This window comes from Glycine soja, chromosome 18 (assembly GCF_004193775.1).
Source record: "Glycine soja cultivar W05 chromosome 18, ASM419377v2, whole genome shotgun sequence".
In the NCBI taxonomy this organism is placed as follows: Eukaryota; Viridiplantae; Streptophyta; class Magnoliopsida; order Fabales; family Fabaceae; genus Glycine; species Glycine soja.
Window position 1 is genome coordinate 48,136,860 of NC_041019.1, and position 27,737 is coordinate 48,164,596.

A 27,737-nucleotide genomic window follows, 5' to 3' on the forward strand; every position below is an offset into this window, starting at 1 on the left:
AAAAGAATAAACAATGTATGCATGTGTAAAATATCATTATATTTTGGTCCAATCACAAATTATGATTTTTAGTTGGTTAATATAAAAGTTGGTATATTCATAATTAAATATAGGGTATTGTTATTAGGGTATTGGTTAAGAAATTTAAAATAGTTTTTTTTATCCTATATTGAAATTCATTTAAAATGTAGTGAAATTTGGAAATCACATTTGAGATGCATTAATGAAACATTTTTGTGATATATTTTTTTTTTTACATTTAATCGTTGCCTTTAAACTTTAAAGTACTAGTTAGCATTACTAATCAAAAGTACTAGTTATCATTTGCATTAAATATATACTTGGATACATGAAATTAATTCGTAAATACAGTAAAATAGACTTAATTAAGAAAGTTAAATGCCCTAAAAAAATAATTAAGAAAGTTAAAGACAGTAGTTTATATAAGATTTTAGATTTGGATTCAAATTGGTAAAGAATAATAATAATAAAAAAAAACTTAATTTGGAGCGACAATCGGGTCAAGTAGAACCCGGTTCGAGTCAGTAGTAAGTGACAATCGTCTTTGTTTATCACTACCACTGAAAGGATCGATAATCCGCGTCTTTTTCTGTGTATCCCAAGTAAGCATCTTCAAGCTCTGCTGAATCTTCAATGGCTTCTCTACTCAACATGGTTTCTGTTCCATCAAGAATATCACCAACCTCACACACGAGAACCACTTCGCTTCAATCTCGACCTGTTTTGCCACCATTTTCTGTCTCATTTTCCAGTAGGTGACTCAAAACACCTCTTTCTGGTTGCTCTTTCAGTGAACTCTTGCGTGTTCTGAGTACCCTTTTGGGCCTTCTTTTGTTCATCTTCATTGTGCTGACTAATCATGCTCCTAATAGTTTCTTAGCGACCAAGATGGTCAAAGTTGCAGATTTTATGCTTTTTGATGTGACTTATTTGAATGGATTTGAAATTGGTGTTTGTGTGGACATTGCAGGGAGGAGATTATCAATTAGAGCAACAGAAACTGATACTAATGAAGGTGTTTTGTCATTTTATCACTTTTTTGGTTTGGTGGTGCTGTTCATTCCCCATTATTTTTGTGTTTCTCACAGAAAGTTTGTTCTTTTTTTTCCCCAATTGGTGGGGTGTTTGATTTGAGCAGTTCAATCTCAGGCGCCGGGTACAGCACCATCAAAAGATGGTTCAAGCTTCAACCAGCTCCTTGGTATTAAAGGAGCTTCCCAAGAAACAGTGAGTCTAATCAACCTTATTGCAATTGCAATTTCTTTCCATTATCTGATGTATATTTGTTGATTGGGTACATAGTCATAGAACCAGTCTAATTGAAGAGAATTGCAACCACTTGATTCCTTAAGCAGGAATTTTGCTTGTGTATGTGTGTTTATACTTTATAGCAGTTCATGACTGGCCTAGAGCCTTATATATACACCACTGAATGAAAGTGCCATAGAACCATTCTAATTTCTGAATACAGAGAATTGCAACAATTTTATTACCACCTGACATGGTTTTAACTTGTAGTTGCTGTTAAGATGTTGTTACTTGTTACTATATTTGATATTGCAGAAAAATGCAGACAAATGCGGCTGATACAACTGCAATTGTGGTCGCGTAGACCCCAAAAACCTATTGCAGATTGTTTTCTTAAACCTTGCCACTTGATTCCTTGAGCAGGAATTTTGCATCATGAGTCAACTAAGAACCACTGGATTTGGTGCTGGTTTGAATCATTAGATGAAAGCATATATCTGTTTGAACATGTCAAAACCTAATTGCAAATAGTACATACTATTAGCAGAGTGTAGGGCAAGGACAAAGTGGCATGAATTGGATCACATGGTGAACTAACCCAGTTTTCTTAGTTGAAATTTGATGCTAAGTTGTATTTGCCATTTTCCTTTTAGCTTACCTTAGGGTATGCTTGGATTGATGGGAAGGAGTGGAATGGATCTAAAGTCCATTGTTTGGATTATAAAATAAAGAATGGAACAGAATGGAAAGTGATGAAGGTCATTCCATCAATTTGAGACTTTTTTCTTACCCTTCAAATCGGAGTGCACTCGATGGAACGCTCCTCTCTTTCTCTATTTTATTAGTAATTTGTCATTTTACCCCTTCTACCTAAACACAATATAACAGAACAAAGGTGTGGTTTAGTTATGGCTTTTGTGGCTAAGAAAGGGCAGAAATGCAGAGTTAGGTGGCGATATGATGGGGTTTGATCGTCTCGGGAGTGGAAGTTACAATTTTGATCATGACTCTAATGATGATCTGGCTCTATTAATGGCAGATTGGTTCTGTTGGATTTTTTGTTTAAGGCTATCACGCGGAAGAAGTTTATGATGAGTGACATAAAAAAAATTGTGGTTAGGCTTTGATTGTGGCAAAGAGAATGTGAGGGTTCAAACTTCAAATGATGAAAGGGTGCATGACAAAAGTTCTGATGACATTATCGCTCGGATAACAGTTTCTGCAAAGTCCAATCTCATAGGCTTGAACTGCTAAGGATTTTATATTTCTTAGATATAGAAACATAAAACAACAATTTATTCTGCTCCACACTTTTTCCAAACAATATAATGGAAGATTTGTTCCATTCTATTATGAATTATCCAAAACAATGGAATGGTATTTTTAATCCATTCCATTCCAATCCATTTCGCTTTATTATATTTCAGTCCATTCCATTCCATTCTCTACCATCAATCCAAACATAGCCTTAGAATAACCTTGGTAGCTTCCATAAACTTTTTGGGTAATCTCAATCTGCAAAGGCTTAAAGTAGGTGAAGATAATGGTTTTGATAATGGCATATTTTACTATTGATAACCTACTTTATATTAAATAGGCACTTCCGTCCTTTGAGATGAAGGTTTGCGAATTTCTGTTGTCAGAGACAAAACTGGCTTTCCAAATGGGTATTCCATTTAACCCCTAAAATAGGTAAGATAAGATCGAACTAATTGAAGGATTGAAAAATGAGTGTTATCTTGTGCAACTAAAATGGTGGGTATGCATCATTAATTGGTATACAAACTAATATGAATCTGAAATACTGAACTTATGATTGGACCATCATCTAGGAAATTGTCTTCGTATTTGTTATTTTTCAAACTCTTCCAAATCTGCCTACCTCACTGGTGCACTGTATATTAATCTGAATATGTGTCTTTTACAATCCACCAATGCCCATTAATCTATTCTAATATCCATACACATTATTGAAAATTCATTTTAATATTTTGAGACATAGTAAGCTTGACTTTAGTTCTAAATTACTAACAATTACATCTGCAAGTTTATTGCTTAGTAAAATTATGCAGTTACCAGATAACTGTAAAATAATGCATTTATCAGATAACTGTTTTTGAAAAATATTTGTATTTCATAATTGATTGGGTAATATATGGTGCAGAATAAGTGGAAGATTCGTCTTCAACTTACAAAGCCAGTCACTTGGCCTCCATTAGTTTGGGGTGTAGTTTGTGGAGCTGCTGCTTCTGGTACTAAATTCTATCAATTAGCATAACATTAAAATGTGACATGCATGGTCACAAAAAAAATTGGTCCTGCATGTTCCTGTGATAATTGTTTACACATGTTCAAAGTTCTATATTTAATGCTCCTTCCTTCATGGTATAGAATAGAATCAATAGATTCATATATTTGATTCGAGACAACTTCTCAATGTTCTCAATCTACTATGATCTCTGGGCAGGAAATTTTCATTGGAATTTTGAAGATGTTGCTAAATCAATTGTGTGCATGATGATGTCTGGCCCATTCTTGACAGGATATACCCAGGTAATGTTTTTTTTTATGGGTAAAATATGTTTTCGATCCTTCCTGTTTGATCCCTGATAAATTTTTTCTTTGCATTGAGTCCCTAATAGAATAACAAATTTGTTTTTGGTTCTTAACATCCTTTTAGTGATTAATTAACGAATTTTGTATTTACTTCTTGATAAATTTTTGCATTTGTTATTAGTCTTTTTTCCGAAGGACTAATAACAAATGAATTTTTTTTTACCAGGGTGCAAACACAAAATTCACTAATTTATCAGAGATTAAAAAAAAGTGTCAAGAACCAAAAACAAAATTTTTGTTTTATCATGGGGCAAAAATGAAGAAATTTTTAATTAGGAAGCAAACACAAAATTCGGGTATTTATTAGGGATTACAAACATATTTTAGCCTTTTTTTTAATTTATATAAAGTTTTGCCAGCTGCTATATTGGATGGGAGTATCTCACTGACACAAGTATAACTTTGAATTATTGGGTTAATTTTTTAGACTATGAATGATTGGTACGACCGAGAAATTGATGCAATAAATGAACCTTATAGACCAATTCCTTCTGGGGCAATATCTGAGAATGAGGTAATTGTAAACCTGAAACTGAGATGTCTTTTCCAGTTGCCATGTTTTATTATTGTTTTACCTTTTGCTAAAAATCTTGAAGGTAATCACTCAAATATGGGTGTTGCTGCTTGGTGGTCTTTCTCTGGCTGGTATATTGGACATATGGGTGGGTACAATACACATTAATCTCATGATCCTTCACTTTTGAGTTCTGAATGTCAATTATCAGAAGCTTGATTGGTGGAAGTATTCTCCTTTACAGGCAGGGCATGATTTCCCTATAGTATTTTACCTTGCGGTGGGCGGAGCCCTACTGTCTTATATATATTCTGCACCTCCTTTAAAGGTAGTTTTTCTTAAAATCTCCTGATTTTTTTCTTTATATTTTCTGTTTGTCTTGCCTATGATGATCATTTGACTAAGTTCTACATTTCTGTCTAGTTAAAACAAAATGGATGGATTGGAAACTTTGCCCTTGGAGCAAGTTACATTAGCTTGCCATGGTGTGGTATTTTCTACTTTGATTAACTCTATTTGCAATAGTTGAAATATGAAACTGTTATCCTGGTTATGCACGTTTTTTTTAGTTAATAATTTGGTTATCTGTAAACTGAGATAAATGAGTTGCTGAACAAGAATGGTTCTTAGTTTTTATATACAACTAATACAAGACACATGGTCAATATTTATTTTACAAAATAATTTTTCTAATATAATAAAAAAATTTAAGAGGGTGGTCTATTAGAGTATTATAAGGAGCTGCAGTTATTCAACTGCAGACTCATTTAGCTTCTGCTATAAGTTAGTTAGACAGTTACTGTTGGACTCTCTAACAGAATTGTCTATATATATTCCTTTGTAAGTCTCAATGACTGGGGTTAATGAATAATTACTCCTTCATTCCTTTCTCTCTCTCATACTAGGAAATCTATGATGGTCCATTGTGGCGTACATCACTACATCTACTTTTCCCAGACACCACCAAGTGGGAGCCTGGTGCACTACGCCACCCTTTTTATACAACAAGAGAAATGCTAACAATATATTCCATCCGGTCTCTATTATAAGCAACAAAAATCAATTGTTTTTTTTTTTTTTTTTTTTTTTTATCTCAAACATAAGCAAAGGGTAACTAACTTTGTCTTATTTATTGATAGTATCTTCAAAACGTCCTTCATCTAATAGGACTAAAGACTTTTTCTATGTTTAATATCAAATTTCAACGAAAGGTAATTTAGAAAAAAAAAATACTTATTTTTGTTTTGAGATAACACAATTTAATGAAATTAACTGTTTTCTTAAATATGTATTTTTTTTTCTTATAATAAAGACTAGAGGGAGTAGTCTTTAACACACTTTGTTATTGACTAAATTTATTGGATAACACAATTTTGTAGCTCCTACTTATTTAATGAGTCTCACTCATAATTTTGTGATTTTCCATAAATTGTAGTCTATAGTAGCATGTTAGTAGCACTCCAACAACAATTAAGCCTTCTCCTCTTGGTAGGATGGGCGACATGGAGCTCTTTTAATAATATATTAAATATTATTGCTTTTGGATAGCATTTTACTTTTCGAATGTGACAATTATTGCTATAAAAACATAATTGGGTCAATCCTACATTTCATCAACATAGAATTATTTACTAATAAGTATTAAGTTCTATTTTCTGGACTTGCACTGTATCTCATAAGATCTTGATTGGTTTCTTACTGACAGGTGGGCTGGTCAGGCTTTGTTTGGAACTCTTACACCAGATATAATTGTTCTCACACTCCTATACAGCATAGCTGGAGTATGTAATATATTCTTCATGACATTTTGTTGGATATGAATATGATAATATGTCAAATAAAAATGGTTATTAATGTTGTTGTTAAATCACATTGCAGTTGGGAATTGCTATTGTCAATGACTTCAAAAGTGTTGAAGGGGATAGGGCTCTAGGGCTTCAGGTCTACTCTATTGTCCTTTGCCTTTCAATAACAGTACTCTGAGCTTATTCATGTTTTAGAAATTCTAATCATGTACAGTCATTGAAGTAGCTTCTACTGACTTTTCTATTGGCTACCTTCTTTGAGTAGTCTCTTCCAGTTGCTTTTGGTGCTGAAACTGCAAAGTGGATCTGTGTTGGCGCTATTGACATTACACAATTATCTGTAGCGGGTAAATTTTGTTCCCTTAAATATATATACAAATAATTGCTCTATATACAAACAAAACTGTTAGAAACTTGTCACCATATTCACTTAATCATTATCCTTGTCCTTGTTTATTACTTGTGGTTTTGACTTTTACTTTTATCTTTTGTCTAAACCATATTTGTACTTGGTTATAACCAAGATGGCCATTTTTAATTTTGTCAGAGTCAGTTTGTAAAGTTCTATCTAACTTAGGACTCAGAAAAACTCTAGCACTGGTTATCATAATATTTATAATCAACACAGAATTAATTCGGAAACGAGGTTTTTAGGAGAGGTTACGAGGATTTTGTGTTTTTCTTTTCATATGATTCATAATTCAGTATTTTTCATTATAAACCATTACTTTGTAACAAGAAATGCAAAATAGATTAAAATTCTTACTTATGGTTGCAGGATATCTTCTTGGGGCTGATAAACCGTTTTATGCGTTAGCTTTACTTGGCCTAATAATTCCACAGGTCTTTTTTCAGGTAAAGTACACAATTGCACACATGTTAAAATATTGTTTACAATCACTGACTGCTACATGCTAAACCGTTCTTTCTAAATTTGTTAGCTTCTCACTGGTATTTATCATCTTGTGCCTTGCAGTTCAAGTATTTCCTCCAGGACCCTGTGAAATATGATGTTAAATATCAGGTATTAACTACTTAAATTTAGCTTCTAAGCATAACAAGATGGAGAAGTGGCAAAATGAGCAATGTCATATTCATAGGAATAGGAGATGACAATGACATGTTTATAGAGTAAATTATTCTAAACTAATTGAACATTCTCTTGTTTTGCAGGCTAGTGCACAGCCATTTTTGGTGCTTGGTCTGTTGGTTACTGCTCTAGCAACTAGCCACTAATCTTCATGTGCAAAAGTTGCCAAAGGGGCATTAAATTCATAGAATAAAGACGAAGGGTGTCACTGGTTAGAAGGATAAGAGTGGCTTCTGTTAGGTACCAGCATTCAAGATTTGTGACATAGCTTTTGTTGGCCACCCTACATACAAGGAGTATGACCAAGGCTTGTCCAGTATTGTGCTTTCTAGTTTGATTTTTTTCCCCTTGTTTTTCTTGTTCTCTACTCTTATCCACTTATTCAAGTTTTGATTATTTTAGGGTGAGAAAGAGGTTTCTTTTTAAGAAGGTTTTAAAGGACAATGAATTGTACAAAGAGTAGAGCATACATTTCCCTTGAACCACGGACCCTTAATTATCAATCTATGATTTGAGATTATAAAAAAATAATTTAAAGCTATTGTCATTATTCCCTCCCGTTTCATCCGTTCCACCATTCACCGTTCATCGCAGAATTCATTCATCATATATTCATATTCATACAATTCATAAACACCACAAAACAAGGGTCAATTGTGAGAACCACTCATTGTTTTTATCTTTCATGATACTTGTCATTCAGCGTTCATTTATCACATTGATAAAATTTATACGCAACATAAAACATGCTTCAATTTCATTTTAGTTTCTATTTATCCTCCTTGCTCCTTATATTATATTCTAAAGACAACTGTCATAAGGCCACTCTTAAAAACTTGATGGAACTCAATGTTTAAAGATAAGTGGACATGCATTATAAGGGGTACAAGAGTCTCCACTGATAGTTTAACACTTCCTACAACACCATGATAAACATACCCCTAAGATAAAGACTACCTAAGGTTCCTTAACCTAAAATACCTACCATTCCTAACAAACAGTAGCACTAAAGCTTTAAAACATATATTTTATAGAACTAGCTAGTTTCCTAGCTATATTCACTACTACATCAAAACACACACACACTAAAACAACTACAACAAAACACTTCTTCCTCACAATTTTTTAGTTTTTTAGGTAATTTTAAACTTAGACTCATCTATTTCTATGCCTTCCTCTTCAGCACGTTCTCCACCAGACTTGTCCATGGTGCTGAGTCCTCCTTTGCGTCCCATCTCTTGGTACCCTTCTCTCCCCATCTGTTCCTTCCTTGTCTGCCCTCCTTTGGTCCCCATTTCATGATACCCCTCTGACCCTAGCTGTTGCTTCCTCGTCTGCCCTCCACGGCTCCTTCCTACACATTAATGCATTCACATCATAAAAACTCATTTTTTTAAAAGTGAACACAAAAAATGCATTACTTCAATGAAAAAAATTGACAATTAACATGTGTTTTCTTGATGCAAGGGTCTAAGTCAGTTAATTGAGCAAGATAGATGAGTTATTATAAACTTTTTAGTACTTATCTTTGATTCTTAAGAAGAATAATAAAAGAAACATGTGTGTTCTTGAAAGAGAAAGAGATAGGGGTTGTATTGCATGCCTTCAGCAAGATGTTCTTGAGCCTCAAGACTCTTCCCACCAGTTCCTCCAGGAACAACAGTTTCACCTTGCCTTGCCTTCTCATCAAGTTCTTCACGGTTTGCTTGCTGAGATTCCATGTTAATTACTTGCACTAAGATCTTTTACTCCTCAAAGAAAAAACTTCACGATTGTTCACACATACCTGAGGGTAGAAACTAGGAAGGTTCATCTTTTTATAGTGTGTAAAAGTATGCATGTAAAGTAGTAAACTAATGCAAAGTAATAAAGATAGCAGTAAAAGATAAGACTAGATTTTGATGGAAACGTAGGTGTAGGCATGCATGGACATGTGGCTTTAGGCGAAAGAGGACACGCACTTATGTGTGACACTGTGAAAATGGCATATCATGACACACATGTACGAGTTATACGAAATATAATTTGTAAAACAACAGATAGATTTAAGTGATTTAGGAATAAAGGTAGAAGTTTACTTGTATTAATCGCCACGAATGCAAATTAAATTGGGATGATAGCAGCAAGCTGCTCAAATACGTGACTAGAACGCACATTCAATAATATTAATATTATGATTAAAATGTATTGTTAAAATATTGCTCTTCTTTGGGAAAGGATTTGCATAGATAGGAGTAAGTCTTGGTCACTTATTTCACTCAATTACTCTGAGTTTAATTCCTTAAAAAAAATCTGAGTTTAATACATCTAACTATTAAACTATGTCATATTTTCTTCATGATCAAGCCTAGTTTGTTTTTTTAAAGGATGATTAAGACTATCTAATTTTGGATAAAATAAACATTTATGGGTATGTCATTTTATAACTGAAATTCACTTGTATTTAAAAAATTAAGTATATCATACACAAATTTCAATTATAAAATGGCATATCCATAAATGTTTATTATAAAGGGCATTTTGAGAAATTTATTTTCTATGTTGGGTGTACAAGTAATATGTCTTGTATACCTAGCAACACCTTCAACTTGTCTTCACTAGATTGCGGCCCGTTTCTAAGACAAGAAAAGATTTCCTCTCTATTCAACAAAACTGTCAATGAGTAGTGAGTAGTGTGACTAATGAAGATTGCCATAGGATGCCACATATGACTTGTTACACTAAATTTGTCCAGTTATTATATTAATGATGCTATGGTTAAAATTAAGGCAAAATTGTATTTGTTGTCCCTTAGTTTATCTTTAATTTCGGATTTCATCTCCCAATAATTTAATTCACGAATTGGGTCCTCATATTTTAAAAAACCGTGCAATGTTGGCTCCCCAGACCACAATTGGACATTGACCGTTACAAAAAAATGTTAACTGTCATGTGTCACGTTCTTATTGGATGATAACTGTCACATGCCATGTTTCGATTGGTCAATGAAAACAACAATGCATTTCATCTTTCATGAGGTTGACATCCAATCAGAACATGACACGTGACCGTCATCATCTAATAAAAACATGACATGTGACCGTCAATGTCACTTGCTAACGATCAATGTCTAATTGTGGCCTGAGAGATCAACATTGCACGATTTTACAAAATAGGAGGACTCAATTGGTGAATTAAATTAATAGGAAACTAAATCCAAAACTGGAGGACCAAAAATATAATTTTGTCTAAAATTAACCATGGTTGACAAAGATACTACTTTTCGCCTTCTATTAAAAGTTTAGGGAATAGATACTAATGCTTAAAAGTGATTGTAATGAGAAGTTGAGAAAACCATGTTTTCAGGTTAAAATAAGACGTTAATGATTATATATTATTTATAGTATCAGTGCATAATTTTTTTCTCAAAAAATAATTATAATATTATGAGAACTGGTTGTATCGTTGCCATATTGTTAGGTTTCCTACAGTGCGGTCCTTTATCCAAACTTAGCCAACACTGTTAAAAAAGTTTCAAAAAAAATTATATTTTGCACTGTATATTTGTAACTTTTCATTTATTTATTTTTAACAAAATGATTCATCACTAAATATAGTTATATAGTGACAACATTAAACACTAAGTTGAAGTTTTACTACTAAAATAAATTTTGACACTTATAATAGTTATGAATATCTCTAGAATCTAGTCTTAAAAGAAGAAAAAGCGAGTCCTCCGAAACACGACAACAATTTTCCCAAGTTGAAAAACAAAGTTAACAATAACATTAAGCAACGACGCATGCCAATTTCACAAAACAGGTGACGTGTATGTGTGTGTCTTTGGTTTGGGACTTAAAATAATAATAATAAAAAAACGTATAAAACGAAGCGCGGTTAATACTTGGTGGTCTCATGTTTGGGAATTTTCTGAGTCAATGTATTGTATCCTATGGGGGTCTCATCTCTTTGCCCTATTTAAACATTGGATGCATTATGACTTATGAGCACAAACTAACGAACAATTCTCAAACGGAAAAGCACTTATTCTCGTCTCAGGGAAGCCAGAAACAAACATGCCTGTCCTGAATTCCACTCATTTCACTTCAATGAGGTTGGTACTTAGTGCAGCTATGTCTATAATTAGTGTTATTAAACTCGGATCGATTCGGCCGGTTCAACTGGTTAGACCAGAAATTGAACAAGGCCGAGTCGATTCAGTTATTGGATCATTTATGATATTAACCCGGTGTAGAACATGGTCCGGTTCTCATAACATTGTCTATGACTACTCTATTACCACAAATATGTTGTTATATGCTCTTTCCTATAACCTGATTTAAAGGTGATTCTACTAACTTACCATTTCACCATCTTATACAAGCTTCACTTGCACACCCGGCTAACTATTTTATCCCATTTCTTCTTTCTATTGTTGACCAATTGGACATTTTTGGTTGTGTTACATTCTGCATTTAGCTTCATTTATTTCTAGCAAAACTGCATCATAATTCTGGTATGTCTAACTTTTTGTTAAATCTTTCTTCCTTTATTGAGTGTTCTTAGGGACCAAGTGGACAATTTATTCAAGGAATTGAAGGAGATCCATGAAAAATTCTTAGCACTGCTGATTGCCCTGGTTGCAGCAAAAAACACTGACACAGGAAATTCTTTATTTGAAAAACACCAGAAGCTAATGATGTCTTTGGTTCTAGCCATTGTTCTATACTTCTTCTTGGCCACGCTTGGGATAATACTTCACACACATAATAACAGTAACAGAAACCTTCTTCTTCCTATCATAACATGTGCTATGCTTATGTTGGGAAGTGTTGTTTCAATTCTGGCTTTGAGCTCCATCTCAACCACCGTTGCTTGGATAACTTTGGCCATCTGGGTTGGAATATTCACATTGATTGCTTATGAGTATGGTGCTCTTAAAAAGATTAAGAATTGGATTAAAGGTCACATCACACGGTGCTAAGGTTGTTGCTTCTCTTGAGAAAGTACCATTGCCAAACTCTGATTCTATACTATAGTTAGAGTTTCTCAGTTCTGTTATGTTTTGTGGTTATGTTATGTTTTTTCTTTGATTTAGCTTGAGTTAGGTCTTAGGATTCTAGATTCTTGATTCAGGAAGAATCTGTCATTGATTTGATGAAAAAAACTCTTCTTTTTAAAGCTTAGTCGATTTTTCTTTTATCTAGCTCTTTGTATGATTAATGGAGTTAAGAATGCCAAAAGGTTGATTTTGATATATCATTGATTAATGGTCATATCATGTATACGCTTAATCGTCCTAAAAGTTGAAGAGGATTGAAAAATAGAGACAGGAAAAAAAGTTTTTGAATTTTAAGCCAAATAAAGGAATATTTAGTTAAACTTTTGATAAAAATGATTTTGAAAGGATTAATATTAAAAAATTATTTAAAGAAAGATGTTAAAATATGATTTATGTTTGGAAATGATATTTTAATACTGGGTTTAAAAGAATTGATTTTATTTAAATGATATAACAGAATCATTTTTGAAGTATAGATATGAGAAATCCTAATCACATACTTATACGTTCCCAGTTTACTGATGCAAATGTCATTCATAGTTTGACATTCCTATCAAATCCAACTTTTCTAAATTTTTGTTTGGAAAAATAATATGTTTTTTAGTCTTCTAAGTTTAATTTCAATATTATGATGATAACCGAATATGTATAAAAAAAAATATGATAACGGATTTTGTGTGTGTGTTACTGTAAAAGTTTGTTGGATTTCCTAGTGTGTTTGTATCCAAACATACACAATATTAAAAAAAAGTTTTGCCAAATGTGATATTTTACACTGTTTGACTTTTTCATTTTTTTTTTTGCTTTATTGCATTCTTTTAATTTATGATCTGCTATTTTTGTCTCCATTTTTTTTTTTACAATTTTAGTGTCTATATTTTAGACATGTGTAATTTTGATATAACCTTCGATTTTTGCTTACGTTGACCATTTAAGGTTGACTAATTATATGTCAATATTGTGATAACTAACATTTAATAACTAAAAATAATTTAATAAAATAAAAAATATATGTAAAATTGAGAATTGGATCAAAATGACATTTTTTAAAATTTGAAAATTATATTGCGGGAAAAAAATAAGGGTCAAACTTGTGAATAAAAAATGAAGGGAGATTAAAATTAAAATTTAGCATTTTTTTTTATCAAAATCATTCATCATTAAATACAAATATACAGTGCAATTTCATTAAACACTAAGTTGAAAATTTATTATTAAAAGAAATTTTGACTTTAAGGTTATCAATAACTATAAAACCAAGCGAGTTTAAAGCAATTCCTCCGGAAACACAAGAAGAATTTCGTGAAGTTGAAAAATGAAAAACAAATTAAAATTTAACATTTACCAATAATGTGTGCCAAATTCAGAGAAGAGTTTGGTTCTTAATGAGCTGAGTAATGACCGTATGCATGTGTGTCTCTGATACGTAAAATAAAATACAATACGTATAAAAATGAAGCACTTTTAGAACTTGGGGGTTCCATATTTTGGAATTTTGAGTCAATTGTATTCTATATTAAACAATCAACCGTTTCACACCAATTGACAATTCTATCTCAAACGGAAAAGCACTCTATCTCATCTAAGGAGAAGCAAGAAACATAGCTAGAACCAAACATGTCTGCCCAGAATTCCACTCCAACATGGTTGGTGTTACTATAACTTATCTATAACCAATTAACCACAAATATATATATATATATATATATATATGGTCTCTCCCATAGCATAACCTTGTTTCAAGGTGATTTTCTACTTACCATTCCAACATCTTTTACATGCTTCACTTGCACACCCTTCTTTTCTATTATTCACCATTCACCAATTGGACATTTTTTTGTTGTGTGATGTGTCTTCTAGCAAATTACGCTGCATCATAATCTAGAATGTATAAGTCTTACTATTCTTTTTCTTTTCTATCTTAATGAGTGTGTTTAGGGAGCAAGTGGACAATGTATTTGGGATATGGATAAAGATCTACACAACAATGATATTGCTGACTGTTTGAATATATGTTAATATATTATGATTTAGTGTATTTGCTATATTAGTTAAGTGTATATTTTGTCCCTTGATTATGGCTAGTGAGTTCCCTAATTATAGCTAGTCAGTTCCCTAATTCTAGCCTAGTCTTACGCTTATATGTTGTGTATATAAATTGATCTTGTGAAAGGAGAAAGGCAAGGAATTATCTTCTATCATGGTATCAGATTTCCTAGGGAAAGATCCTTCACCCTTTCTCTGACTTTTGCTCCCAGCCCTAGCGCTACTCTGCCCATCTTTCATCATCTTCTTCTTCCTGTTAGCCTTCATGTCAACCTCAAAATCCTCCTTTCACCCTGCTCTTACTGTCTCCAACATCAAAAACCATATTCCCATCCCATCACCCTTGAGATGGAAAACGTCCAATATGCGACGTGGGCGAAACTCTTCAAAATTCACGCACGATCCCATAGAGTAATTGATCACATTCTTCCTTCGACAGAAGGCACGAACCAAACGCCTAAAACAGAGGAGGAAGACAAACTATGGCCAACCCTTGATGCTACGGTTCTTCAGTGGATATGATTTATGCCACTATTTCGAATGACCTTTTACTACCATTCTTGAACCCGACTCCATGGCACAAGCGGCTTGGAATAGATTGCGTGATATATTCCAGGATAAAAAAACATTCTTGTGCCGCCACTCTTGAGTATGACTTCACCCACACTAACATGGCTGATTTCCCTAATGTTTCTGCCTACTGTCAACATCTCAAGTCTTTGTCGGATCAACTCAAGAATGTTGGCTCTCCCGTCGACAACAATCGACTGGTTCAACAACTTGTCTCTCGTCTCATTGACCCCTACAATAATGTCGCCACTCTCATTCGCCAACAAGATCCATTGCCCCCATTTTACCAAGTTCGTTCGATGCTCACTCTTGAAGAGGCAGGCCTTGCCAAGAAAATGGTCAAGAACTCATCTGTTGCTATGGTTTCTTGTGACACAGATGAATCTCATGAGGTTTTTGATCATATCCCTTCAACTCACCATCATAATGGCCGAAAGAAGTAACAAAACCGCAGCAATAACAGTGGAAAAAATTGCAGCAACAACGGTGGCCGTGGTGGGGGAAAGGGTGGTGCCAGCGGTGGGGGTAGGACAAGTGGCAACCACCGTGGTGGTGGACAACAACACGCCGACCATCAGGCCTAGACTAATGCTCCTTGGTCTGGCGGACAAGCATGGCCTTGGCAATGGATGGCTCCGTGGGCTTTACCTCCATGTCCATGGCCTTCTGACTCATGGGCTAGGCCCAATTTCAGACAACAATGGCAGCGAGTACAGCCTGGTATTCTTGGGCCCAGACCTCCACAAGCATACACAGCAACACCGACTCCAACCGACATAGAAGCAGCAATGCATACTCTCGGGCTCACTCCACCGGATGTAAATTGGTACATGGACATTGGTGCTACGTCTCACATGACTTTTGCACAAGGTAACCTTACGTCTTATTTTAATATGAGCAATAAACGTGGTATAATTGTTGGTAATGGTCATTCAATTCCAATTCATGGTTATGGTCACACAACATTGTCTTCCCCATGTCCTCCCTTATCCTTAAATAATGTCCTACATGCTCATCAACTTGTTAAAAACTTAGTGTCAGTTAGGAAGTTTACAACTGATAACTCTCTGTTACTGTTGAATTTGATCCATTTGGATTTTCTATGAAGGACTTTTCGACGGGGATGCCACTGATGATGTGTGAGAGTTGGGGCGAGCTTTATCCCATCACTAAGCCTACAAATCCAGCCACATCACCATCTACTTTTGCAGCCTTAGCACCATCTCTTTAGCATGACCGTTTGGGTCACCCGGGAGCACCTATTCTTAACTCTCTTGGGAAGAATAAATTGATTGAATGTAATCAAATTAAGGACTCTTGTATTTGTCATTCATGTTCTATTGGGAAACATGTTAAGTTGCCATTTTATGCTTCAAAATCTCACACTATTATGCCATTTGATATTATTCATAGTGATCTTTAGACATCACCCTATTGAGTTTCTCGGGTCATAGATATTATGTCTTGTTTGTGGATGATTATTCAAAATTTTTGTGGACTTTTCCTTTATCACAAAAATCTCAAACCTATGCTGCATTTTTGAATTTCAAATCATACATCCGAACTCAATTTGAACAGGACATCAAAAGTATACAATGTGATAATGGTATGGAATTTGATAATAAGTCATTTCGGGAATTTTGTCAAGCTAATGGTAAAAATCAACAGGTTGGTGTGGATTATGGTGAGACATTTAGTCCGGTGGTCAAACCGGAAACTATTCGCACAGTTCTCAGTTTAGCTCTGTCTAACGATTGGCCTATTCATCAACTTGACGTCAAAAACGTGTTCTTACATGGAGAACTCAAAGAGACTGTTTACATGCATCAACCTTTGGGTTTTCGGGATCCAGATCGGCCTAATCATGTGTGTTTGATGAAGAAATCTCTTTATGGTCTTAAATAGGCCCCACGGGCTTGGTATAAGAGATTTGTTGACTATGTACGTACTTTTGGCTTCTCTCACAGTACTTTGGATCATTCTCTATTCATTTACCATCAAGGTACCTCTATGGCTTACCTATTATTGTATGTGGATGATATCATTTTGATTTCTTCCTCGGATGAGCTTCGGAGATCTATCATATCCTTTCTTAGCTCCGAATTTGCTATAAAGGACTTGGGACAGTTGAGCTATTTTCTGGGCATAGCAGTGACTCCTCATGTAGGTGGTTTATTTTTATCACAAAAGAAATATGCTGCCGAGATTATTGACCCAGCTGGTATGTCTTCCTGTAAGCCATCTTTTACACCTGTTGATACGAAACCCAAGCTTAGTGCTACTACCAACACACCATTTGAGGATCCCTCTCTTTATAGGAGTCTTGCAAGGGCTCTCCAATACCTTACTTTCACGAGACCCGACATTGCATATGCAGTGCAATAGGTATGTTTATTCATGCATGACCCCATGGAAGAACACATGTACGCTCTCAAGCCCATTTTGTGCTACATTCAGAGTACTCTGGATTTTGGTCTTCATCTCTATCCCTCTTCCACATCCACTCTTCTCTCTTATACTGATGCTGATTGGGATGGATGCCCAGATACTCGTCGTTCTACCTCTGGTTATTGTGTTTTTCTAGGTGACAACTTAATCTCTTGGTCAGCCAAAAGACAGGCTACGCTCACTACTACAAAATCTAGATTTAACATCGATTTTTGATAAAAACCGATGTTAACAAAAATGTGGTGGCAAAATGGTAAATAACGAGACTTTATTAACATCGGTTTTTTTAAAAGCTGATGTTAACATCGACCATGGTGGTAATAAATTCGGTTAATTGACATCGGTTTTGAAAAAACCGATGTGAATTAGTTGATGGTAACATCGGTTTTTTTAAAACCCGATGTTAACATTAATTTGTTAACATCGGTTTCATCAAAACTTATGTTAAGTTTATAACGTTAACATTGGTTTTTCCAAGAAAACCGATGTTGTGTTATTGATAAATTAAAAAGCCAAATTCTCCCCCCCCCCCCGCGCACTCAGTTTGGCAAACCCTTTCTCCATCCTCCTTCGAAAGTTTTAGTTCCTCATTGTCCTTCAAAAGCTTCCCCCCCCCCCCCCCCCACGCACTCAGTTTGGCAAACCCTTTCTCCATCCTCCTTTGAAAGCTCCAATTCATCATTTCCCTTCAAAGGTTTGTATTCAATACATTCCGTCAAAGCCCCCTTATTAGTTTTCCGTTTGTCTTCCACTTAGTGTGACCCTCATGGAATTTGTGGTTATGTTCACAGTTGTGACCCTCGAAGTCACCCTTTCTGTGTCACTGAAGCTTTGGCTGGGTCGTCTCTCACTTGAAGGTCTGTGAAGCAACAACGAAGCACTTCATCTGTCAACTTTGTGTTAAAGGTAAGAACCCCTGTCCGTCAAGTGTTTAAATATTCAGTCTTGGCTAGGTTTCCATTCAGTGTTTCAGTATTTGGTAACTTAAATATCTATCCACTCAGCAAGAGTAATGTATGTGCTATCTAAATCTTAAGGATCCCTGTGATTTAGCAAAAAAATGCATAGTTTGTTGAGCATTTTAGGGAGAAAAATGCTGGATTTTAGTGATTCAGCAAACAAACTCTGGCCAATAAGTTCAACATAAATTTAACCAACCATGTGGGGCTCTGTACAATCATCTTTCATAAGCTTATGTGTTATAGCTTTTAATTAGTTGTACAAAAGGTAAAATCCTTTTAAGTAGGACCACTTAATTCAACACTCAAAGAAAGTACCAAAAATAGATATTCTACAAGTTACTTATCATGTTTTGTTGGTGAACTAAAATTAACTAGTACACTTTTGATTTGTGTGTTGGTGCTTAGCTATGATGTGATTGATTGGGTTAGTGAAAATTGATTGGGCAGGGTCTGAGCAGAAAGTTGGTCCATATATTGTCTGCCTTGCTTTTTCTGGTTTCTTGGCCATTTTTCAGGTATCCCATTTCTTCAATTTTTCAATCTTTCATACTAGTTTAGGTGTGTGAATTGCAATGCATTGATTGCTGGTGCTACTGCATTGTTTGAATGTTTTTATGTAATTACTATGATAGCAAATCCCCTAAGGGTAGCGTAGTGTTATCACAAACATACACTGGAAGCAGGGTGCATTCCTTAGCCCTAAAACTGTATTTGTCAACTTTGGCAGTTATTGGTGCATTCCTTAGCCATTCAGGTGCAATGTATCCCATTGACCCTCTTAAATTAGTGCTTGTTCTAATAAGCTCGCCAACCATCGTGTCAAGTCCCTAAACTCACAATTTTACAAAAGTAATAACATAAAAAGGCCTCTTATTGAATACACACACATAGACACAGAAGATTTTCAAATATGAAAGATGAATTGCGAGCTCACATGGAGAAATTTATCTATGAACTTAGCAGCATTAGCAAGTTCAACAACAGCTTTGATTTCTTCATCTGTTGCCCCATCTTTACCATAAGCAATATTTTGTTTAATGCTACAAGCAAATAGAACTGGTTCCTGGCTGACAAGTCCTATTTTCTGTCTGGTCCATTTTAGTTGAAATTCTCTGAGATTGATACCGTCAATTAGAACTTCACCAGCTTGTGGATCATAAAATCTCTCAATTGAACTAATAATTTTTTATTTCTCACTTCCACTTTGCCCTACCAAAGTTGCAGTAGTGCCACTTGGTATTGAAATTGAAAATCCATTGAATATTTGCTCATAAGGTCTAGAAGTATAACTAAAGCATACCTTCTTAAGCTCTATATCTCTAGAAATATCATATAGTTGTCGACCACCAGTGTCATAAGCATCAATATTTGGCTGCCTCTTAATCGTTTCAAACATTTTAAAGGTAGTAGCTTGTCCTGCAACGAATGCAGTTAAGATTGGAGATGCCTGCCCAAGAGACCAACAAAAAGAAATTAGCCCAGAAAATTTGATCAAATTTTCCTGCCAAGCTTGGTAGAGGTTGTAAGATATGGATTGTTTCATCCATCCACAATGTATATGGGAAAGTAGAAGCTAACTTACATGGAACCAATAAAAATTGCAAAAAATATACTAATGACTTGTCCTCCTGTATAACCTTTGTCTAGTAGCATCTTCCCTCCAAACCGCACTGCCAAACCATAGGTACAATAAATAAATAGACAAACTAAACCAACCCTCCAGCCACACCCTCTTGCACTCCAACTCTGTAAGCTTTAATTAAGTATTGATTGTATTGAGTTATAGCTTGCTTCTAATCAGTAACCACTTCTGGTCCTAAAATTGTGACATTTAGGTGTAGTGCAGGTTGTTGCAATTCTACATAATCAATTTATCTTCATCAACCATTAATCTGAGCACCTCATCTTCTCCTTTTCCTTTTATTCTTATCCTAGCTAGGAATGAGATCAAAATTTCAGACTTCTCTAGTTATACAATGTCCTTTTGCTACTCGGATTTGAAATGAAAAATCCTTGACCATTCTTTTGCTACTCAGCAGGTCACAAATTAAGTTGATTACAACTCATACAAACCTTGTTGACTCTCAAACTTTTGTTTCAGCCTTCAAATCTCCCCCTATTGTCTATTGGGAACTTAAAAGTAGGTGGAACAACAATTTAGTTTTGATTAGTAATTAATAACATGCAATTTACTATTTCTCATATTTTTTAGAAGAAAAATCTGGTACGTATAGCTTAGCTACACATGACTTTGTACAAAGTTTTGTTTGGTGGAAATGTTTGCTGCCATTAATTTCAGTGTATGACATTCAGACAAGTAGTAGTATGTTTGGTTTCATCTTTGGTGGCATTGGGCGTGTTAGATTCCCTTTTCAGTTACTCAGTCAAGGAATTCAGTGAAGTTCATAGCTTATTATTCATTCAAATTCCAAGTTCACCCGAGTCGTGTGCAACTGCTTAGGGTGGATGTACTTTGCTGGATGAAGTTGGTTGGTCTGACTCAAACCCAAAGGATGGGTCTACAAGCTCACTAAGCTTTCCTGTTTGAATCTTTTTCATCGCAATATTTGCCAAGTTAACTTCATCTCTTTCACTGGCTGCTAAAATTGCTGGCATGGATGATATCAGCTCAATAAGCACAACCCAAAAGCTATACACATCACTCTTGTCTGTGATAGTGTTATAAGTTCCAACTGCAGAGATAATTCCAAGGGGAAATAGATAATTCCAATTGCAGAGATGATAATCATATTTTGAAGCAAAATAACCACTTAGTGATAGGCATAAAACAACAACTGGTTACTCTGACAATTTGCCAAAACAAGTCTCAACTCTAAATAACAATCACCCCATTTTCAAATTACCCTAAATACTCATCTACTAAGCAATAGTAACTGTTCATTATCTCTGGTTTAATTAATTAGAGTTGTTAGATTGTGTGGTGGTGTTGTAGAGTAATATTATCTATGGTTTAATTAATTAGTTTTGCTACTTTTAGTTAGTAATGCTTTTCTAAGAAGATATCCCTTCTTTTGAAACTCGTCCTTTGCTGTTGCACTCTCCCATTAGCTAACCAATGGCAAAGTCTAAATGCCCATTTGTCAAATAGTTTGCATCTGAAAAAGAAGATCATAATAGTAAAATATTATTAACACATATAGTAGGCACAACATTCACGACCCATAGATTTGAAGAATGAATAGCTGCAGCAAAACTAACCAATCCAGCATTCATATCCACAATGTTGTGATACTTTCCCGAGTCCAATAGTCTATTAGTTTTGTTGTAAGCATTTATGTTTTTTTTTCACTTTTTGTTATCATCCTAGTATGTCTTAGAGGAAACTCCAGGAACTGAGCCACTAGCAATTCTAGGAGGAATGGCATATAGCCTGCTTGGTGAATATGGTGCATACCTCTAATATATCTAATATTATAAATGCACCTTCAATTTTTATTCAATATGGTCAGAAAAGCTTGCATACCTCTAATATATCCTTCAATTTGTTTCCAACCACCTTCAGATCCGAAGATGTATCATGATGTATTGCAACCATGTGATATGTCCTGTTACATCCCATAAAAAATGACACAAAAAAACTCAAAAAGGATCAGTATATAGCATGGTATTCCTTTATCCTTCACCTAATAAATGAGAGGACTGGAAACCACTCAATCCTGTCATTTTGCACATTTTTTACTCTGCATTTATAAACCATAAAATCCACCAATCTCCATTGTCACTCTTTCTCTAGTTTCCACTTTTCCTACCAGCTAGCTAACAAGTATGTCCCAAAAGAGGCAATAATATCCCAATTTGCTACTGCAACATTCTTGTGCTGATTACAGGTTTCAAAATGAAAGAAAAGAAACTATGAGCTCAAGTCAATGGTAAGAAATGAGATAGAAGTGGGAAAAGGTGGATTCAACAGTCTTTTAAATTAAATAGATGACACTAAGATGGCACATGAGAAGAAGTCTAAACAGAGCATGCACTTTAGCTTGCTCAAATTATTAATTCAACCAATTAATATGGAGACAAAATTTCTGAATCATTATTGCCTTGCTGTCAAGGTAGAAATACAATAAATTTATAAAATAAGGCCAATGGAGATTGCATGTGCACTTTGTACATAAGTTGCATGTGCACTATGTATATAAGCTGCATTTGTTTCAGTACCAACAATCACTCCAGCAATAACATCCTGATTGTTGAATCTTGCTCTAGCTACTGTTGTCTTATGGGATATTATTAAAAGTTAGTATCTTAAGGTTTGAGTACTTTGGGTATTTGCAATGAATTTGTCTAAGGTAGAGAGTAGCAATGGTCTTTAAGGGCAAAAAGATATAATAATCAAGGGGAAATATACAAAACAATCAAGAGGAACTAGTAAAAATATTAACAATATACCCAATGAACCAAGTAAGAATCTTTTTTTTTATTATTTTGTGAAGTAAAAGACCTTTTCAAAGATTATTTGAGAGTTCAGTCTATGACAAAGAACTCCTACCTGGTAAAACACAGAGCTATGTTCAAATTTTCTGGTTCAGGAATATTAGGTTCTATTTCAACTGAGTTGGGTAACTTCACTTCTCTTCAAACACTTGATTTGTCTTCTAATTCTCTTTCTGGCTCCATCCCTTCAGAGCTGGGTCAGCTTCAAAATCTAAGAATATTGCAACTATACTCAAATGATCTCTCTGGGAACATTCTTTCAGAGATAGGTAACTTGAGGAAGTTGCAAGTTCTTAGAATAGGAGACAACATGCTGACACATGAAATTCCACCTAGTGTTGCCAATATGAGTGAATTGAAAGTGTTGGCTCTAGGATACTACCACTTAAATGGAAGCATACCTTTTGGAATTGGTAAATTGAAGCATGTAATATCTCTTGATGTACAAATGAACAACATTAATGGCCACATACCTGAAGAGATTGAAGGCTGTGAAGAGCTCCAAAACTTTGCAGCATCAAACAACATTCTTGAAGGAGACTTACCTTCCCCTATGGGATCTCTTATATCTTTGAAAATTCTGAATTTAGCCAATAACAGTTTATCTGGGTCAATCCCTACAGCTTCGAGTCATCTTTCTAACTTGACATACCTGAATTTGGTTGGAAACAAACTACATGGAGAAATTCCTTCTGAGCTTAATAGTCTGATAATGCTTTGATCCGTAGCATTCGAAGTAACTTATGCCTCAAAGGTTCAAAGCTTCAACAACTTTTCTTGGCTAGAAACATGCTCTCTGGCAAGTTTCCCTTGGAGCTACTCAACTGCTCCTCAATCCAATAGTTGGACCTTTCTGATAACAGCTTTGAAGGAAAACTTCCTTCCATCTTGGACAAACTGTAGAACCTCACAGATCTTGTGCTCAACAACAACAACTTTGTTGGACAACCACGTAACATTGGAACTGTGACCTTAGCACTAATTACAATGTTGCCAGCTAGATTGTGAAGTTCACTAGCTAGATAGATAGGTAGATTGTAAACCTAGGTAGCTAGTGACAAGACACAGCTTGCATGCATGTCCCAAGCATGCCACAATATTGTGACTTGTCTCCATTAGTGTAAAAAAAATCATATATAACATCCACTGCTGTTTCTGTAAAATCAATTTCAAAATAACCAAATTTTAGAAAGCAAATATAATCCTTGCAACAAATTTTAGAAAAAGTAAATAGTTATAATCATTTGATGAAGCACTAGAAATTTTAACTTGCTTGAAAATGATGAGACATTAACTTGCTTCAAAATGATGAAGCCTCACTACTGCGTATGCTAGTTAGACTTATGATTTTCAGACATTGACGACGTCAATTGATATCTATCATACTTTAAGCCTACTCATTGTCACATATTGATATTTGTTTGATGATTGATGTAGGTGGTCATTGAGTTATTTCTTAGATTGTTCATTTCATTTTGGACGGTGCTGCTCATCATCACGGGTGCAAATGTTTGTTACCAATTAATGTTTTTATTACTTGTTCACTGCCATTAAAGACAATTGATATATGATATACAAATTGTGTTCATGATGAGAAAATCTTAGATTCCCATTTGAGACTGAATGCAATGATTCTTTCGGACAGTTTGCATTAATCATTATATCCAATCTTGAATTATCCGTTTGGACAGTTTGGGGAGACTGATATTTTTATGGTAGATTCATGCATTAAGGTTAACATTATTTTGTTTAATTTGATGAAATTTTGATACAATGCATTTCTAGTTGTTCTCTAAGTGCATACTTGATTATCGGGAAATTAATTTCACTGATTTCATGTCGTGTACTTGGAGACCAATGCGAAATGCTTCCGAAATTTTGTCAAAATTTAACAAAATAGAATTAACCCTGACATACGAAGCTACCATAAAAGACAGTCTTCCTGAATGGGATAGGGCCACACCTATAATAAAAAAGTAAGATTTTCATGCATTGAATAACTTTGTGAGTATCACGGAGTTACTTAGATGGATCAAAGTTGGATGAATGAAAGTTGCATCAGCCCAGAATACGAGGAAGGCGTTAAGCAGTTCTTGCAATTTGCTTCACAAAGAAGTCGACCGAATGAAGATGGAAAATATTATTGTCCTTGTATCAATTGTTTGAACGGAAGACGACAAATACCGGACTACATATGGGAGCATCTATTGTGTGATGGGATTAAGAAGAATTACACGACGTGGATATGGCATGGTGAATTGACAAACATGCAAAGTGGATCCCAATCTTAACCGTTTGATGTAAAAATGGGAGATCGCTTGGAGGATATGATTCGTGACCTTGGACAAGAGTCTTTTCAGCAAGCACATGCCCTTATGTATGAAGGATTGCAAAGTGATTCAAAGAAGCCTTTGTATACAGGGTGCAAGAATTCCTTAATGTTGTTGTCGGCGGTGTTAAGTCTGGTTAATGTCAAGGCCAGATATGGGTGATGGAATGAATCCATATGGCAATTTAAGCACTCAACACAGTTCATGGCCAGTTCTACTAGTAATTTACAATTTTCCTTCTTGGTTATGCATGAAGCGAAAATACATGATGTTGTCTATGATGATATCGGGCCCAAGACAGCCACGAAATGACATTGATATTTATCTAAGTCCGTTGATTGAAGACCTGACAAAGTTGTGGGATGAGGGAGTTTTAGTGTTTGATGGGTTTCACAAGGAGACTTTTCAAATGTGTGCAATGCTTTTTTGTACCATTAATGACTTTCCAACATATGGGAATCTGAGTAGTTACAGTGTTAAGGGTCATCATGCATGCCCCGTCTGTGAAGAAGACACAAACTATATACAGCTGAGACATGGTAGAAAAATAGTGTACAGTAGGCATCACCGTTTTCTAAAACCTCATCACCCTTACAGGCGATTGAAAAAAACATTTAATGAAAGTCAAGAGCACGAAACTGCGCCGATACCGTTGACTGGTGAGCAGGTCTTCCAATGGGTTCAACACCTGAATACTATATTTGGAAAGACCCAAAAGAAGGATAAAAGTAAGACTTGTATATGGAAGAAGATGTCCATTTTCTTCGATCTTCCATACTGGTTTGATCTAGATATTAGACATTGTATTGATGTTATGAATGTGGAGAAAAATGTATGTGATAGTGTAATTGGGACGCTCCTTAACATTCAAGGCAAGACGAAAGATGGTCTGAATACCCATCAAGATCTAGCTGACATTGGTATACGATCGCAGTTGCATCTAAGGTCTGATGGTAAAAAAATATACTTGCCTCCAGCTTGTCATACTTTGTCCAGAAAAGAGAAGATCAGTTTTTGTCAGTGTCTGTGCTGAGTCAAAGTCCCACAAGGATACTCTTCAAATATTAAGAGCCTTGTACAGTTAAAGGAGCTTAAGCTGGTAGGGTTAAAGTCTCATGATTGTCACGTGTTGATGCAACAATTGTTAGCCGTGGCCATACGAGACATTTTGCCTAACAAAGTCAGGTTAGCCATAACTCACTTGTGCTTTTTCTTCAATGCCATATGTAGCAAAGTCCTTGATCCTGTCAAGTTTGATGACTTGGAAAATGAGGCCGCAATTATACTGTGCCAGTTGGAGATGTATTTTCCTCCTGCTTTCTTTGACATCATGGTTCACTTAATTGTTCATTTGGTCAGAGAAATCAAATGTTGTGGTCATGTTTATTTGTGGTGGATGTACTTGTTCGCTCTCTTTACAACTGCAAATTTTATTGGCAAGTGTACCGAGTCACAAGTAATATAAAATGGTAAGAAACCGAGTATCGAACTTAGGGAACTTATTTCATTAAGTGAAGTTTTATTCAGCAAGTGGACATTTGTAAAAAGCCATGAAATAGAAATAAACAAAAGATGTATATTGTAAATCTAAATTAACTACAAATTTCACTATCAAAACAGAAGAGAAAACAAATGATTAAAAATGTCAGGTCCTTCTACTGAACGCTTGATGTAATTAAAAGATTTTTCTCTATTTAAGGTTATTTCAGTGTTCTATGCTGATGACTAAAATACCAAACACCGATCCCTCGTGTGAATGGACTAATTCTAATTAAACCTCATTCTCGAATCCCTCGTCAAACTTAGCCTAATCGAACAACATTAAAATCACAACATATTAAAAAATAAAACCCTGCACTTTATGCCTAGCAATCCAGTTATCTAACCTTGCTCTATCCAGTTCTAAGGATTAAAAACATTTTCCAATGCTAAAAATCCTAACTTTACACACAAATGGGTGATCGGAATAAAAACATACAATAATTAAGTGTAGCTAGAAGTAATGAACACATAAAACAACTTTAAATAGATAGTTAAGAATTTACATCAAGTCTCAGCAAAATTTCCCAACACAGAAAGTTAGCCTTCCATCACAAGGCAACACCTTTTAGCTACAAGATGGGGGCTTTGGAAGAAAATTACAGATTACACAATGATGGAGATGTCTCCTCCACCTCTAGGAACCTACAAATCACTCCCTAACCTAAAATCCTCTTGAAAGATGAGGCTTTTGGCTTCCTTGCTCTATTTTGCGCCTTTCTTTTTCACTCTCTATGCTCTCAATATCGGCGAATCTCCGATTTTTCCAACTTCAGCCTTAAAAAGGGCTTTCTGTCCTCGAAGGCTGGCTTAGCGCCACTTTCTTGCTAAGCGCGAGTTAGTGATTTTTGGCTTAGCAAGCCAGGCGTGCTGAGCGCAAGAAGAGACAAATAACTCGTTGGGCGAGCTGATGGTGCGTTGGGCGCATGCATGTGTGGCAGATTCTCTTCCAGATTTCCTTGACTCGCTAAGCGTGCTAATGTCTCGCTAAGCGCATATGCCTCACTTAGTGAGACACCAACCACTACAACCTTCTATTTCTTCATCTTTAC

At 35.1% G+C, this 27,737-nt stretch overlaps 3 protein-coding genes across 3 annotated transcripts; 2 read left to right on the plus strand and 1 right to left on the minus strand.

The window, feature by feature from the left end:
• Positions 1 to 571: 571 nt before the first annotated feature.
• On the plus strand, positions 572 to 7,844 carry LOC114397459 (chlorophyll synthase, chloroplastic-like). Its single transcript, XM_028359492.1, has 15 exons — positions 572 to 772; positions 992 to 1,036; positions 1,160 to 1,248; positions 3,434 to 3,521; positions 3,737 to 3,822; positions 4,313 to 4,399; positions 4,482 to 4,547; positions 4,644 to 4,727; positions 4,823 to 4,884; positions 6,105 to 6,180; positions 6,278 to 6,340; positions 6,470 to 6,551; positions 6,983 to 7,059; positions 7,181 to 7,228; positions 7,378 to 7,844. Exons 1-15 carry the CDS (start codon positions 655 to 657, stop codon positions 7,438 to 7,440), a joined length of 1,134 nt encoding a protein of 377 aa, XP_028215293.1. The 5' UTR covers positions 572 to 654; the 3' UTR covers positions 7,441 to 7,844.
• Positions 7,845 to 8,120: 276 nt separating this feature from the next.
• LOC114397460 (protein SLE1) lies at positions 8,121 to 9,125 on the minus strand. Its single transcript, XM_028359493.1, has 2 exons — positions 8,898 to 9,125; positions 8,121 to 8,648 (listed from the first exon to the last, which is right to left on the minus strand). Exons 1-2 carry the CDS (start codon positions 9,013 to 9,015, stop codon positions 8,428 to 8,430), a joined length of 339 nt encoding a protein of 112 aa, XP_028215294.1. The 5' UTR covers positions 9,016 to 9,125; the 3' UTR covers positions 8,121 to 8,427.
• A 7,836-nt stretch (positions 9,126 to 16,961) lies between these two features.
• LOC114397354 (uncharacterized mitochondrial protein AtMg00810-like) lies at positions 16,962 to 17,336 on the plus strand. Its single transcript, XM_028359415.1, has one exon. The coding sequence runs from the start codon at positions 16,962 to 16,964 to the stop codon at positions 17,334 to 17,336; it is 375 nt and encodes a 124-aa protein (XP_028215216.1).
• Positions 17,337 to 27,737: the final 10,401 nt, after the last annotated feature.